Consider the following 17,660-nt stretch of genomic DNA (forward strand, 5'->3'; position numbering starts at 1 on the left):
AGAAACAGTTGTGTTATAGTTAAAATAGTACAAATTATAATATATCGATTATAATGTAGAAAATGTTTATCATATAAAATTTTAAGAATTTCAGCAGATTAATTTATAATTTACATTACATTATGTGCAGGGTAACAGATTGCTAACATTTCTAACAATTGGTATTGAATTGCACGCTTGACATATATGTATAATGTCTCTCCTAAGAGATGAGAAAATTTCATACGGAACTGTATGAGCGACCTACTGAAAAATAGACGCTTTTAAAGTTCCTTTGGAACTATTTGGAAGCATCGATTTTCAGTTAGAAACGTCAAGTAACACTGCTGAGAACATTTTCTAAATGGTTATTAGATAAGATAAAGTCTCAAGAGACTTTACAACTCTAGAAAAGTCAAACGATAAAAAACAAGGATAAAAAACAATAATGATGGTCAATAATATTCGTGGTATTAGATTACAAAATATTACAAATAACGTTGAAATATAAGAATTAATTTTATTGCGATGATAATTGGTTATTTGATTTTTTAATTATACACATTATTCTTTGTTTATCAAATATTTCATACTTTATTATAGGAAATATGTGGCTTCAATAAATATGGGAGAATAATTAGTATAAATATTATTAATCTAAATAATATATCATGTCAAAACCAAGTTAATTCCAATTTCAACAATGAAAGCGACTCTCGAATGTAATTTGTCAATATGCAACGTTATAGGTGGGAAGTGCTTTGCCACGTTGTCGTCGTGGACAAACACGGATCAATATTTTTTTCAGGTCTTTCGCTGAAACTTCTCGAAATTGTGTTAATTGTCGAAGGCGGTTTTCGTTAAGATAAAATGACCGTGACCGGATTAGTTTTATCTTTTTATTTTTACAATTTGTCAATCAGTGTCTTTTAATTTTGAATGTTTGTCTCCGAAAAGATGCTAGCTCTATGGTAGCAAGTAACAGAAAAAAGCGTAAGAGAAAATTATAGGCAGTTGGATGCTGGTAACAGGATAAGGGGTAAATATGGCGACGATGCACGATAGCGGTTATCCGCATCTATATATCTTTGATCGAGGAACATCGGAAGTTCCTTAGGTTGTGCTATTTCCGCGAAACATTATGTTCCTCGAGGGATTACTTGCATCCCATATTTATCTTCGCCTCTTTGCGAGCGATTAATATTCTTTTTCGAGCACGTACGTCAAGCCTTTCGTATAAGGCTAGAAATTTATATCGCAGGCGCTTGTAAAAAACAGTTGAGTATCGCGTTTAACATAAAATTTTTCTGGAAATATGAAGCGAGAGATATGAAATTATAAACTGCAGCAAGAGTATAAAATATATGAATAATGGCGAGTGTGCGATAAGATTTTTTATAATCTTTAATTTAACCATTTTTATACATATTCTCTTTCCGAATAATATATATGTTCGACATTTTTATTGTAATTTTACGCGTCCTTTACGCGTATCATCTCTGAACTCAATGATCTACAGAATTTATGAAGAGATTCCACTGTAATGGTATTTCTCATGTATAAATCAATATATTGATCTCACGTTTCTATCGATTTTCTTCGGTTTGAATATTCTATTATTGTATCTACTTGTTGTAGCCACGTATTGTGTCCAGACTTAATAGTCTCCAGCTTCTAATTTCTGAAGCTATTATATACAGCTTCAAAAGCTATAGAATATATATGTATAGCGATTACATGTTTTGAGATTATAATTATACCAGAACATAAATTTCGAAACTATGTCAGCATTAATTTATCACTCTTCTTTGCGTGTAGTATCCTCAACTGATCTTTCAGCATTTTTCTCTGGAATCAGTTACATCATAGCACGACCATGAAATGCCATTAATGCTTGTCTAAGGGTTCTAAAGAATACGCGACAACGACATGAAAAAAGAACAGAAAAGAGATACTGTGAAGAATGCATCAAAGTCATTTTATCTTAGATAGATTTTGGAAAAAGAAATTTGAAACAGCGTTTTCACATTCTCGTTTGGTTAGGTATCTACTCGCTTGCTAATTTTTTGAAATTAGGTTACATTAACTATTTGTCAGGCAACATTGTCTTATTATTACGGACGTCAATTTTTTAATGAAGGAAAATTTAATGGATTTTTAGATTGAACAGAGATGATTAGATTGTACAAAGTGCGTAACATCATTTTTCACATTTAATATGTAGGTACCTACTATGTACTGTAATGATTTAATGTAATATGCATGGAGTATACATGAGATATTAAAATATTTATTAAGTAAATTACATAATTGTTACAAATAAATGATAATAAAATACTCGCGAAAATACTTGGAAACTTCCTTTCATTTTTAATTAACAAGAATGTATAAAATACAAATTAAAAATAAGCTTAAAATAATTTAAAAAGTCTTTATTTGTTTATCTTAAAAACCGAAATAAAAATAATTCTTTTACTTAAAAACACTTTTACTTGAAAAAACAAGTAATAAAATTTTATCATAGATTACTATTTATAATTTGCACGCAAAATTTGAAAAATTCTAATAACTTTGTTCTATTTATCAGGAAATTGAAGTCCCAGAGTATCAAATAGAATAAAATAGCTATGTAATCGTTAGAAAAACTGTGCTAGTATAAGTGTTATAAAAACTCTACGTATATTTTTTGTAATTATGAGAAGAAAACATTTAACCATTTAACCATCCAAACTTTTTTATTATTTTTAACTGAATTTGTTCTAGGTGTGTACGTTGTACATTATTAGTATTACAAAATAACTGAATGATGTGCAATATTTCTGTATTTTGTTCTATATTTAGAATAACTAATTTGATCAATCAAATCACTTTTAATCGATCGCGAGCTATAGCTATTCTTGAACATGGAAGAAATACTGTCACACATTCTCAACCTATTTAAAAAATGCATATTTTATTACAGTATTCTTATTTGACTATTTTTATCTCTTGTTAAAAGTTGAAAACTTTTAAAGATAGTAAAACCGAATAAACAAGTAAATAAAAATATTTTATAAGATAGAAATTATAAATAATTTTATGTTATTTGTGTGTGTTTCCTTTAATCTCTAAATATTCTTCAAAATGCATGAGAAGTATATCATATTTTGCTGAACAAACAGTTGCTTCAAAACGTGTCTGGCAAGAAAACATGCCTTTTAGAGAGAAACCGCTTTTCGTAGTTGCTTTCCGAAAGAAAATCTTTCCGCGAGCAAGTTTACGTTCGTCAAAGCAACTTTATCAATTACTTTAAATATTTTCAAAGAACCTTTATATAAAAATCTAAGATGCGTTGATTCGTGTTTGAGTTTATGTTTAAATAACTAAACTCGCACTTTACAAGATATATCCTCCTTTGAAATATATCAAATGACAGAATTAGCAGTAGCTTAACTGTGTTCTCAAGAAAAATTCAACGAAAACGGAGTAAGAGGGGTTGCCACGAGGACAGTAGTTCGACTGTTGCCTTAAACTTGGCGTCACACATATCGCTCGTAGCGATTAAACAAAATCTAGATAAAAGGATTCACGCGCAAAATACTACCCTTTTACTACTCTCAGCTTTTATCGTCTGGCATCCCATGGAGAAGATCCGTTATTAAAAACTCTATACTAAATACGTGCGATTTCCAGCTGTTGACGATGCAAAAGCACGATTATTCAGATTATTACGAGAGTGTTTTCGTCTAAATGTAGAGGATTATATACAATGGCTGCAACATTGCTATATTTTACTACGTTCAAATTGCACGAGGTATTGTACCTAATAAATATCAATGCGCTGTTATATAATAGTGTGTGTCGGATGTGTGTACTCAAGAACGTGTATTTCATCTCGTAACGTGTATTACTCGTATGTCGAGCGTGCCCTATGCACCATGTACAAAATTAATAGTCGACAATATATATATTAAGTTGACATAACGACAACGTGGGCGATGGATGTCTCACGACTGTTGTTCTATAATAAAGAAATGAACGTTGATTTTCTGTCAAGCGTTTTCATCAAAGCGACAACACGGTTCAACGCACGTAGCTTTCATTCCGTTTCTCTTAATAATTCACTACCGTAGCTTTTCAGCGGTGCGTTCGTTTCCAGCAATCCGCTCTGCTTTAGTCGTTGTTACTCTTTTAGACTTATTTGAAATTAATTGTTTTTTCATTTCGTTCACGCTTCTTGAAGCCACTTTATTTGTATCGCGTATTTTTTATCGCGCTCCAGCTTCTGGAAAATTAATCTGCCATAACCAAAATTAAGTAACATTATATGCAATTTGTAAACTGATCGATAATACTTTTTATCGAATTCAACAACCGTTTCTTTCGCTACATTTGAATATTTCTGCTTTAATGTCTATATCTTACGTGTCTTCTTTGACGTTTTTATTGTTCTACTTTCTTGTAAAATAATGGTTAATATAGGGAACGGGAATTTCGAGAAAAACGAAGATGTGACAGTCATCACATTCTGCAAGTTGTTACAGGAAAAAGGCGTATGCTTCTGAAGCATTTGCTCGAACATTTACTTTATCCACGCTAAACATCAATCTTCTTTTTATGGCTTTATATAAGATCTTTTACTAAACTGGAAGTTTATCGTTTAACACAGTGAAGTCGAGTCTGACAATAACAATATATAATAAAAAACCATTATTTTGACAAATGGATTTTTGTATCTTTTAAACAAATAATTTTTACGATTTATCGAATTCAAACATTAAAATACGAACGTTTAAATCAGCAATTCGAGCGGCTTACGAAATATCGTGCATAGGAAGAATATTACGAAGTATAATTTAATATCTCTGTAAATCGCACAACCAATCGCGTGATAATCAATAAATGAAAGCTTATAATAGAATATGGAATTTGAGATCCTTTTCACATGGATTACTTCGACAAGTGTTCATATAGTTGCGGATTAATGGAACGTGACGTCATTGGGGATCCGTGCACTTCTTGCGATAAACAGAATAAAATTGTAGCCAGAGATCCGTGCAATATGTCGGTCATTCGGGCACACTCGTGTTGTTCGTCTTTTAAAACAAATTACAATTTCCATTTCTACTAACTTTATATTTCGAACGAGTTTTCTGCATTGCACGCAAGAAGCAATTCGAAAATATCATAATGAAAGAGCTGTCAGCAGCAGTGGCGGTAAGACCAATTCTCTGAGAAACGTTGTCTTTCCTTAAGTATATGTTTAACGCTTGATATAAACAGCCAAAAATGTATACGGAAACAATCAAATACTATTCCTACAAATAATACATATATGTATATATAAATACATATGTATAAAATCCTGTACCATAACCAGTATATTTATAATTGATAAATTAAAAAAAACTACTTGCTGTTAATTGTTATTTCTTAATCGATATTTTTATTAACCAGTTTAAGTAATAGAATTAATTAAAAATATTATTTATATACTTGAAAATAAATATTAGTCAAAATCGATTATTGTATATTAAATGATATTTTAGAAGTGAAGTCTTTGTGTTATATGAACATACGTCATACTCTCGTCATCACATAAAATGTCATAAAATGTAATGAGATATTTTTATCTATGAAAAATAGGTCATAGGTTACTGAGATTTTGTGTGGGTTATTAAACGGATATTACACCGAATATTTCGAAATTTCGAGATTGACGTTAGCTCCCGGTCATTCTTTTGACTTTTACCGTTATCACGCACAATCTCTGTTACAAACAAAAATAGGTTTTTAAATGTTATCAGTTTATATCTAGCATGAATAATAAGATTAAATTCTAAACGTTTTGAAAGGATTCAGTGCAATTCATCAATGCCAATGTCAGCTTTATTGATTACGATTTGATAACAATTATAAGAATCCTAATTTTTTGGAATCTCAATTCTGGAAATAGTGGAATAAATAATAAATAATCGCGGATATACGGGATGAATGCAAAACCCAATCTTTTAGCTTTTTTTATACGTGTCAGAACCAGAGAAGCGTGCGCGTAGCTTTTATCAATAGCATACACATTTCATCGGCAATTGAACCGAATCTAATATCCAAAAAGCTACGTCGTCAATATATTGTCACATACCTTTGCTTCGACATTTATCCACGTTTCTATGGCGTCATCATTTTTGAACTCTCTACCAACTCACATATCTCACGTATTCCCGAGCCCGTTGTCCGCCGAAACTCGCTTCTTTGTTCACCGAGTGCGATCATAGGACTAGGTCATGCGGATTTCCATGTCATTTCAACTCCTTAAGGCACGCGGAATGAAATTGCAAGTTGTACCTTTTGAGTTGCAGTTTCGCATAGAGCTATGCGAAATTCCTCGCTAACACACGTCGAAGAAGTAGCCTGCATAGAAAGAAGAAACTTATATGTCATAGGTACGTGCTAAAAGCGATACATTGCAATTCTCAAAGGCATCCTTTCGTCTCTATACATATTCACAGCACATAAATTGATGCATACAATGACAAATAGTAAGTTAGCTCGGTAGTATACTCAGTACTGTCATAATGCTCATTCTGGATTCGTCTATTGCGTCTTGGTGAAAAGCGGCGTGACAAAGATGTTAGCTGCTGAGAACTGTTATATAGTTGTGTAGCAATTTACTGTGCGCTACTCTGAAAGGTCATACGCTTTACGTCAAAGTCTTGATCTTCGAGGCGTGATTATTTGAACTAGATACGCTCGAAACTTCGTAGTTCATAATCGTTACGTAAATAGTAACTATCGGTTTAATACTTTGTCGACCACTTGGAATCGTCAAATGATAGTTTTATTATAATCTATAACTTATGAACGATTTATTAATATAAAGTCGACAGGTGACAATTAAACTCACAAAAAATTGTAATAAATAAAACGACATTAACCATGATTTTATCTTTTTATCAAATTGAAAGATCTTTAAAGGTACTGATTCCCTTGAAAAAGATATACTATCGTAAGATATTAAAGTTTGATTGATTAACTAGTTTTATACTCTCTTAAACGGATACTATCGATCACCGTGCACTTGGTTGAATAGAAAGTAAGTAAGAGGCAGCCGATACAGGCAAAGTTAATGACAAGTTAATGACCCTTCTAATCCAGATTACGATACAGCAAAATTAATTACGAGTGAATAATGTTGATTGAAACGTCATGGAATAACGAAGATTGAAATGACTACAAGTGTCGCCAAGTATACGTAATGCAATTAGCTCAATTGCATTTATTTTTATTAAAAAAAATTGTGTGAGTAAGTGGTTAGCTTATAAAAGGATCAAGAAACATCTCGACATCTCGAGATCTTTTCTGTAGAGGCAACATCCATGATAAATCCGCAAGAGCTTTATACTGCTACAAATAGCGTCATGCTTCGTGAGAAAAATTTTGCACGAAATTTCACGAGAAGAATGAAAGATTGAGCTTCTGTATATTATATAACTAAAGTTGCATACAAATATAAATTTTGTAGTACACACACAATACGCTTGCATTTTTTAAATAGGGAAATCCAAAGTCTATTTGAAAATACGGTTTAAAGTGTAAAGATACGGTACTTATAAACTATAAAAGTATACAGAATGTGCATTTTTTAAAATATAATTAAAATAATGACTACTTTAAAGTTACAGCTGTACTGCTGTGCGATAAAAAGGTAAACTCAAGAATGCATCCTACAATTGCACACTATAACATTGATATAAACAATTTAAATAAAAACTGCGAAATCAAGTAATTAGTCATTTCTCAGTTTAAATGAGTAAAAAATATAGAAATGAGTAAAGAATAGAAATAGAATATATATGTATATAGAGGGGTAAAAACCGCAATGGTGTAAGTCAAATTTTAAAAACTATTTAATTTACACCACTGTGGTTTTTACCCCTCCATATGTAGCAGATATAATAAAAAATTAATAAAAATCTGCCTAACTCATTTTTAAAAAGAAAACTATAAAAAGCATATCTTTCACTGCGAAATTTATGTTATTTTTGCCAACATTTCAGAATAAATATTAATTTTAAAATAAAATTTTAAAGTGATTCCTTTCGAAACAGATGTAATCGTTATTTAATGTGAGTAAAGCAGAGATTTTATACGTTACAATAAATACGATGAAAAATTGTATATAATATATTCATCCGGGTGTAAAAATTTTATAACGTACGTTGCATCGCATAAAGATATAGTCGACAAAACATAAATTATTATTTACTTATATCACTTATACATATATAATGTTTTATTCTTATTACGTTATTTTTTAACTCAAAATTTACTCTATTTTATTAGTTTAGATCGAATAATTGTAGTTCTTTACGCAACTGATTAGCTATTAAAATAATCTATAATATATTCCAGAGATTTCTTTCTACTTTTCTTGAAAGTTGATCTATAATTTTAAAGGAGATATGTACAATTGCACGATTTGTATAAAATCTTTTTAATTGTAAACTTCGATAACTGTAACATGTTTAATGCAAGTTTGGGCTAACGCAATTAGAATATCGATCGTGTCGTAATTACCTATAAATTAAAGTAGCCCTTTGTCATTTGCTAATATTGATAGCAAATTGCAAGCACTGATTGCGTCATGAAAGTAACAAACAATTCGATTTTAACGTGGCCTATATTGTTATGATCGATTTCTGATTTGCCCCACTATCATACCTATCTCCATATGTGGATAAATGAGATATTATTTCCTTTGAAAATGGCACAAATAAAATATTGAATTCTTTTTTAAACTGGATATGTGCGGCAGACATTTTGTTTATATTTGGATTTGACTTAAATTTATCATCATTCAATATTTACTGACGTTCAAATATATCTCGAATTTACGTCAGCTTTACAAACTCGTTGACTGCAAAAATAGTTTTTTATTAAAACAGACACAGATATATATATATATATATATATATATATATATATATATATATACACATCTTCATATCGTTTTGTTTCCAGAATAATTCACTTTAATAAATTCTTTATACCCTTTATAGATGTGTGCTTTAAAGGTTACATGTTAATAAACTATGTCATGAACTTTGTGGCATAAATTCACAGATATTTTATGCGTATCAAGTTCCAATGTCGACATTATAGTTTCATATGCGTTTTAGATTCTTCCGCAGCACGTGATAACAGTGCTATCGATGTAACGCGAATTCGGATGGCACGTCGGAATTTACGTTAAACTTTGTAAACGAAACACATTCCTCCCGGGGCAAAATCGATGAGAATTGCGTTTGATTCGACGAAATTACCGTGGAAATTGAAGTTGTCGAGAATACCTATGCCAAGAATATTGAGCGCTGTGGAAGAGAAGTGAATTAATTTCGAAAAGCGACAAATCGTTAAATCGTGCCGTCCTCGCGATATTGCGTTTATCCTCAACTAAACGAAAATACTTCGTTATTACTTTCGACTTCACTTACTCAAAAAGATATACAACTTCAAAGCTATCAGAAGAGCAATGAAGAATATCTTTAATGTGTTGAAGAAAAAGTATGATTAATTGATTAAAATTACTTTTTTTATGTTATATTGTACGGGTGTGTGCATGTAACTCTTTATTAAAGTAATTTAATAGATTTAGCTAACAATTAAAATAATCTAATTTAGACTAGGTAATTTAATATAAGTATAAAATATATTTAACACAGTTGTAATTAAATTCCTAATTATAATAATTATTCTGAGATTGTATTTACAATTATTTTAGGGCAAAAAAAAACTATAATTGAAGAACTTAATAGCAGATAATTAGTTTCTTATAAAAATGTCATGACAGATTAACATTAATTTTACACAATAACACATTTTTATTATTAGATGTGTTTATTCCTGCAGTATATACAATTCTTTTAGTGCAAAAATATATTTACACAAGCAGAAGATAGATAATAAAATATGTTAGTTATGTGGATGTGTTTCTTCAAAGTTCAATTTCCCTTTTGTATAGTGACATTTGCATAAATTGAGCAAGGTCGGACAGAGATAAACGTGAAATTCCCTCTTTGCGAAGTCTCCCGTCAATCGGAAAAGTTATGTCATTCTGTCGAAGTCGAATGAAATTTCTCATTAGGTTTCAAGTAGCTGCCTACATTCGCCATGGCATAATGATGTTAAAACTTTCGACGACGATTAAATAAAGTACAGGTGCAATGAGAAAAAAGAAAGATACACTAGAGCAGATACTTATGAGGAATATGAATATTGTATATATTATATATTGGAATTTTTGCAATTGCTATATAATTACTAAAATCTGTATGCCTTTATCTACTTAGGGCCAGTTTCACCAACGTCGATTAACTGTGACTTTCGATTAAACTCTTCGTCTCTTTCTAATTGTTCCCCTTAGAAACAGTTAATCGACTTTGGTGAAACTCGCCCTTAGTAGGTACGGCTCATGTATGTTAGTTCAATCTCTTTTGCTACGTTTAATTAGCATATACATTATCGATTGGCACTGTCAATTGACACAAACGTAATTAAACGGACCTAGAAAGAGCTGTAATCCGCTTTAACAACTGCTGAACCGTTTACGTGGAGGCGCAATATCGACTAATGTGAAATTGCAATTGCTTTGTAATTCTGGTGGAAAGATGTGGCTTTACAAAGGGTTCACACTTACAATTGAATCTGATTCACGGATAAATATTATAAACAATCATTTATATATTACACTTGATTGGTACAGTATTCGCAATTATCTTTAGGCTAAACAAAACCTACGTGAGAATGATAAGCTAGAAAGATGCGACATAAAATAAAGCTCGTATGTAAAATTGTTAATAAAACAAACTAATGTAAAGATAAAATAAATTATAAATGGAGGGGTAAAAACCACAGTGGTGTAAGTCAAATTATATTTTCTCGTGTGCATAGATGCAATCTGTATAATATATAAATTGCATCTATGCACACGAAAAAAATTGACTTACACCACTGTGGTTTTTACCCCTTCAAATATTAATAAGTAACAAAATATTAATAAGAAGCTCTTCTGAATAGAAGTGCAATAGTAGTATACTTTAAAATATATACATAAAAATGACAATTTTAACAATAATAAAAATAGGATAATCTTTTCTTATTGTTTAGAATTAATTGTTAATTATTTAATTGTTTTGCATAATTTAGTTAATAAGTAATAACATTATTTACTATTAATGTAGCTCTTATAATTGTGCTATCTTATATATATCTTTTATAAAATTATCCTATAAGAAACCTTATATAATATCCAAACCTGCCTAAAATTTACTGTACTTACGACGAAGTAAAAAAAAAGAGACAGATGGTTGCAAAGCTCTCGCCTGTAAACAAACTGGGAAAAGTCCAACAACGTAGCGTAATGCATTATTCTAATTAATTAATGTTTGCAAGACGACGTCAATCAAAGTGAGGTGTAAATATTTCCGCACGATAAAAGCAGTAACCGAAGATTATGTCAACGGAAGCTGCGCTGTATATAGAATGCACTTTCTCCATTTGACGCATTATCTTTAGGAGAGAGAATAAACTAATTATATAAATCTAAAATCATTTTCCTAATTAAAGACGAGTGTGGAAATCCCGCAATTGACAGTGTACAGGTTGACGTACTGGGTGTTACCACGTAAGTGCAAACCGCAATCATGTGCACGTTCAACGCAGTTACTGCTAGAATTAATAAACACGAAATAGCTCACGCTATAATTCCACTATATTTATCGCATAACCGTAACGCATCGGCGAATGTATTGAAATCAAATTCGCCACGGACTTTAGTCTCGTAACAGTAATTTAAACAAACTAGCAAAATTTGATTTTCGCGTTCCATTACGCCATTAATTACTTCTGGCAGATAACAATATATTGATCAATCAGTATATCGTGCCGGTGAAATATTTTGCACGTCATATATAAATTGCATGCATGTTAAATATTACATTTTGCATACTTTTTTGAAATATGAATTTTGCATAGTACTGATCTACTGTCATCACAATCAGCAATTGCAACTAATATATATATATATAAACAAAACCTATGTCCTGACTGACTGACTGACTCATCAACACCCAGCCCAAACCCTTAAACTTAGAAACATGAAATTCGGGGAGTATATTCTATGCATGACGTATGCACCCACTAATAAGGGAAATTTAACCCCCAACGGATGAAAAGGGGTAAAATGTGTTTTTAACGCGGATTCCTCGACGGGCAACGCCGGATAGAAGCTAGTTTCTATATAAAGCTATTAAATAAAGCTATTTAATTATGTAATTAATTTACTTTGTTCCACGCAATAATAGAATGTATAGCTTCGCACGTAATCCTCAATTTGAATATAAAAGTTAACTGATGTCAAATTATAATCAAAATATTTAAAATATATTATTTATAGCTATATTTTATTGTTAGCTACATTTGTATAATTATAACGTATTTTATCATAGCATGGCGTAATTTGTTGAAAAAATAATCTTAACAGATAAATATCAATAAAAATTTTATTTTAAAAATTGTTTACAGAAATAATTTTGCAAAATTATATAATACATATGCATTTTTCTAATTAAAAAATTATATTCATTAATCTTCTTCAAATATACTAGAAAATTTTTAAAGCGTTAAATCTGATGCAGTTTTAATATTAAATTTTCCGGATTTTAAACATCAGAGTTCTCTCTCTTTGCTTCCGACTAAAGTGATGTTTGACGTTTTCCAGCATGCGTTTTGATAGAGTTTCCTATTTATATTCATACGTGTGTTAAGCGTTAAAGTTTCGGCGCAAAGAGGAGGAAGTTATCATAAAATTGATCGTAAGTCTTATTATCGGCAGATGCTTTCATGCAATTTGCCTGCCAGATATGTATAAGCGAACTGAATATTTCTCGCTGAGCTCCAGCCGGATTAAACAGAATTTAAGTAGTTCATAAATAATAAAAGTATATGTTCAACTGTTTAATAATCACGATTTTTATCGAGAATGGAAGTTTATTAATAGCCGCATATATATGGGGATTGATCGGGGAGAATCTCCTTCTAAAAGTAAATTAGCTTGGGTCTTGCGACGCAAAGAATTCAATAGAAGAAATGAATAAAAGATGACGAGACAAATACGTCGTACGTAGTTGTCTTATTCTTTGGCCTAAATTCAAAAGTCCGAAGTTTAAACTTCATTGGTTAAACAATATGCTAATGGAACACGTTTTCTAGATATTTTTAAACAATGTATTTTTAAGGTAGCTGTCTCGCTACGTGCTAGTCATGTGACTGTTTATAGGTTTTCACGTTCAGAAATATATTTCAGGCAATTTTTGCTAAGGGAAAAATAATTTCATGAATTATGGTGTAAAATTTCATATGTGACAAAGTATGTTACTTTTTCCAAATTATGTGATTTTTCTCATTTGACTCCGTTTTGATCAGCTGATCATGCGAGTCGTCGAGAAAAGGTTACAAGTGAGGTTACATCTCCTTTTCGATTGAATTTTGACAATTACTGAGAAAGGGTTTCAAAACGCATGACAGAGGTGTCAATCACTATCCAATTCGGCTAAGAAAGACGAGCCCCATAACCTGCAACTACAGTGATTAGCCAGCGGCGTTGCCAAGTCTTCCCAACCTCACCTCGACCAAAAAATGTCTGCTCGATTACCGCATTTTCACTAAAATAAACTAAAAAATTAGCAGCGAAATCTCCGGTAACCTATATATTTTATGGTTGCATCGGATTCTTCGAAATCTAATGTACAAAAAGCAATGTTTTTTTCTCACTTCATCTAATCAAAAAATACGAAAATATGTGATTGAAACCGTGATAGAGCCTTCTTTTCTGTATGAAGTAATGCAAAATTTGTAATTTTTGAGATCGATTTTCTAGAGTAAATAGTCGGTAAGGAGCCACAGAGAAAATCGACTGCAAAGCTGATCATATAATTTTATATAAAAACCGAAATCGAAAACTTTATCTAATACATGCCCTGACGAGACAGCTACCTTAAACACCTCTTGAATCAGAGTTTTCTCTTTTTCTATTGTAATACCTGTTTGATTTAAATAAAACTTTGGAAAAAGTACTTATGTCATAAAAGAGATATATTTTGTGATAACTTTTCAATTGTTTTTTTTTTTTTACTATAAATACATAAACGGAACGCATTGCCAACTTGCCTCTTGTGCCAACGAGCCCCGGTCTTTCCTATATCTGCAACGCCGATTTTAATGGTTTAACTTTGATCTTGTCATCGCGTATAAAGTTTACTTTTAGAACTTTCGAAACTTTCGAAAATACATATAACTTAGTCGATATATCGCAAACTTATGTAATACGAGCTTAAGGGAATTTAATCTGCGATGTGAGGTAAAAAAATATAATGACATCGTGAAAGCTAGTTTCACAAAAAATTAAGAGACATTTTAATAATACGTGCAATCAATTATGAGTTTTAAACAGATGTAAAAAATATTTTTTTTAATGGCAAAGGTTAATCGCTGGGGATGAGAATATTTTTATTAACAGCGTATCTCGTTTAAATAAGACACGAACATATACGCATGCATGCACATATTTTGGTGTACTCTGATACGATCGTTATTATATTACTACATCAAGATTAATGAGAATTTACATTTATCGTCATTATAGTATAGATAGACGCAAATTAATATTTTATTATTGCATTCTTCAACAGTACTTAAATTTTGTTAGTTATCATTTAATCATAGTTACTTAAACAAAAAGAAGAGAAGAGTTATTTTTTTTTAAGATTTCTTTAAGAAAAACTAAACAATATAAATCTAAAAATAAAAGTTTGTTTTATATTTATTCCACTAGAATTGTTTCACTTTTTAATGCTATCTAATTTATATTTCACGTGTATTCGACAGTATTACGTTAAAAAATACAAATAATTTGGAATGATATGATAGTTCAACAGCCTTTATTATCAACGAGATGTTATTACAATTTCCGAAATATTTTTCTCTCTGTATCTCGAGCGTTAGTCAATTTATTTAGAGAATTATAAGTCATTCGCTCGTAAAAATCAAAGTTGCGTTTCATTACACTTCATCCGATCGTGAGTTTGAGTGCCTATTGAAGCATTATTAATATATCCGATAATATACAACACATTTTAAGTTTTAAAAGATTAATTACATTTTTACATATTGATGTAAACATGATTTTTAATGCATATTAAAAGCTATTAAAATGTATACGAGGTTATATTATTATGCTATGCACACAAATACATAAACATACATTCAAGGAATTTTCTTCGAAAAGAGAATAAATAATATACTTTTTGTATCTATGTATATTTTTATTAACTAACTTGATCAGTGATGTGAATTTATATTTATATGTATGCATATATTAACAAGATCGATACCTATACCTACAATTAGAGATGTGTAAGCGCGCTACTAGAATATGTAATAAATAATCATCGAATTATTCTACCGTACATCAGTCGAAATTATCCATTTAAATTGATTCGCAAATGTCGCACTTTAAAACTTTAGTACTTTGAAATTCGAGGTGGAATAATTTTGAATGTTCTACTATGCACACACTGACGCTAAGGTGTAGAGAATCAAATAACCGTGTCTTAAAGTTTAACTATTTATAACAAACTTATATAATAATGAAATGGAACGTGTCGCGCGGAGATGGCAACAGAAGCGAATTAAATTATTAAATTTACATCAACTTTAAATTAAAATACCGCCATTGGTCGGAAATAAATTTTGCGAGTTATATCAGAAAATAAATTTTTCTTGTGCGGTTGATTATACTCGATGTACGATAAGATCAATATTTTCTGTAAGTATTCTTCATTCTTGTAATGTAATACATTACAGGCTCATTTCATATTATTTACGCGAAAATTTATAATCGGGAAGAGATACGATTCACGGACTGTGAATGTCGTCGTATTATATAAATTCGCAACTCCTATAATTAAATCATCTAATACAATTAAAACTTCTAATCATATTTTCAAAGTAATGAATCTCCTTACACGATATTCGCAATCAACCTGAATGAGCAAACTCAAAGCCTCTTGCACCATGTGCATTTAGCTGGTTGATTTTATAGCGTATGTAACATTATCTAAATGAACACGTACGATATATGTATGTATACATACATGGCACAAATGTACAGCTCCAGTCCGTTCTACAAACTAATCCCTTTTATAAACAATATAATGACTGCCTAATTGGGCCTATAAATATAATAGACTGATAATTAGAATAATTTTGTGCTCATACTGATTTATATTTAAACGAGCTAATATGTGAACATTATGTCAGATTTTTCTATTCTTTTTTTCTAAAGATTATTTATAAAAAGGCACAAACATTTTTTAGTTTAAAACATTTTCCTTAAATTAATGAAATAAAATCAGGAAAATATACGGTGTTTATATTCTATTACAGATTTACGTAATATAATCTAATGCGGACGTAGACCTTATCTTTAATCGATTCTATTATTCTATCTGCGATAACCATATGCGATTACATCTGGGATAAAAAACATCACGACAAGGTATAAATTGCAACAAAAAATGCATTTGTCGTATTTTTAGAAAAAAGAACTGCATGCAGCCGATAAGAGATTGTAAAACATTTATCGTGTTCATCATTGTCGGTTCAATCTAGATGTATTTTATTACGTTGTATTTCAGACTGATTGTATCGTTTCGTGCAATCTAAATTTTCCGTTGCCATTTATGATGCGGAAGATAAGCTATACTTATATTTATATAAAACACTATTGGATAGCGTCTCGTGTTTTAATTCATACAAATATTTTTTTAAGATTAATTGCAGGAAAGAAAGGCAAGTCACGTAGATGAAATGGTGCATTAATTTTTCTTATCACAATATTTTATATGTTTGCATGTAACATAATGTGATTATATCTCCTAATCCAATACGCATTGCAGTATTTAAAAATTGTTTCTTATAATTATTCTGTTTTCTTTTTACTTGAATGCGATATATGATTTAAACGCAATATTGGTCCTTTTTTTTTTGTCATTCTGCAGTCGCGCTCCGATTTCTTCCTTTTATATCAAGAGCATCAGCAATGTCAGAAGCAACAAGAATATTTCCTTCGTTACAGATGGTGATGCCAGGTGACGTTTTTAATATAAATGCAAGCTCCATAATGGAGTACGAATATGATGATTATGTACCATATTCTCAAAGAGCTGAAACTTACATCGTACCCGCAATATTTTCGTTAATTCTGATCGTGGGCGTAACAGGAAACGGTATCTTGGTTCTCATTTTGCTATGTCATACCAGTATGAGAAATGTACCAAACACGTACGTGCTGTCTTTAGCTCTGGGCGATCTGCTGGTGAGCACACAGTTTTGCGCTTGCGCTTTCTTTGCTCTCGAAATTCTCTCCGGTTCAAGAAGAGTAAAAATTGTTTGAGGTAAATAATTCTTTATCTTAAATATAAGAGATTTGTATAAAAGAATAATAAAAATATATATTTCTTTTGAAGATAAAAGCAAAACATACCTTTTCCGAGGAATAAATTTTTCTAGAAAAAATATTAGCAATTAAAAAAATATATATATATATTTATTATAATATATTTTAATATTTAATATATTTAATA

The 17,660-nt window shown here is 30.6% G+C and overlaps 2 protein-coding genes across 5 annotated transcripts in view; one reads left to right on the top strand and one right to left on the bottom strand.

Moving 5' to 3' along the window:
* The window catches only part of LOC139820622 (neuropeptide CCHamide-1 receptor-like), a 63,615-nt gene extending 56,938 nt beyond the window's left edge, over positions 1-6,677 (bottom strand). The window contains exons 1-2 of the mRNA XM_071791026.1: positions 6,487-6,677; positions 6,101-6,369 (exon numbers count right to left, since the gene is read on the bottom strand). The gene's annotated coding sequence lies outside the window, so the exon portion shown is untranslated. The remainder of the gene's footprint in view (positions 1-6,100; positions 6,370-6,486) is intronic.
* LOC139820620 (neuromedin-B receptor-like) overlaps positions 1-17,660 on the top strand; it is a 96,884-nt gene that overhangs the window by 69,290 nt on the left and 9,934 nt on the right. For 3 of the 4 annotated variants that reach the window (XM_071791021.1, XM_071791019.1, XM_071791022.1), the window contains 2 exons: positions 16,462-16,573; positions 17,153-17,392. In XM_071791021.1, coding sequence (XP_071647122.1) covers positions 17,153-17,392 — 240 coding nt within the window. In that variant the 5' untranslated portion in view covers positions 16,462-16,573. The remainder of the gene's footprint in view (positions 1-16,461; positions 16,574-17,152; positions 17,393-17,660) is intronic. The other variant, XM_071791023.1, reaches the window with a different exon arrangement.

The sequence above is a fragment of the Temnothorax longispinosus genome, chromosome 10, assembly GCF_030848805.1.
Source record: "Temnothorax longispinosus isolate EJ_2023e chromosome 10, Tlon_JGU_v1, whole genome shotgun sequence".
NCBI classification, from domain to species: Eukaryota; Metazoa; Arthropoda; class Insecta; order Hymenoptera; family Formicidae; genus Temnothorax; species Temnothorax longispinosus.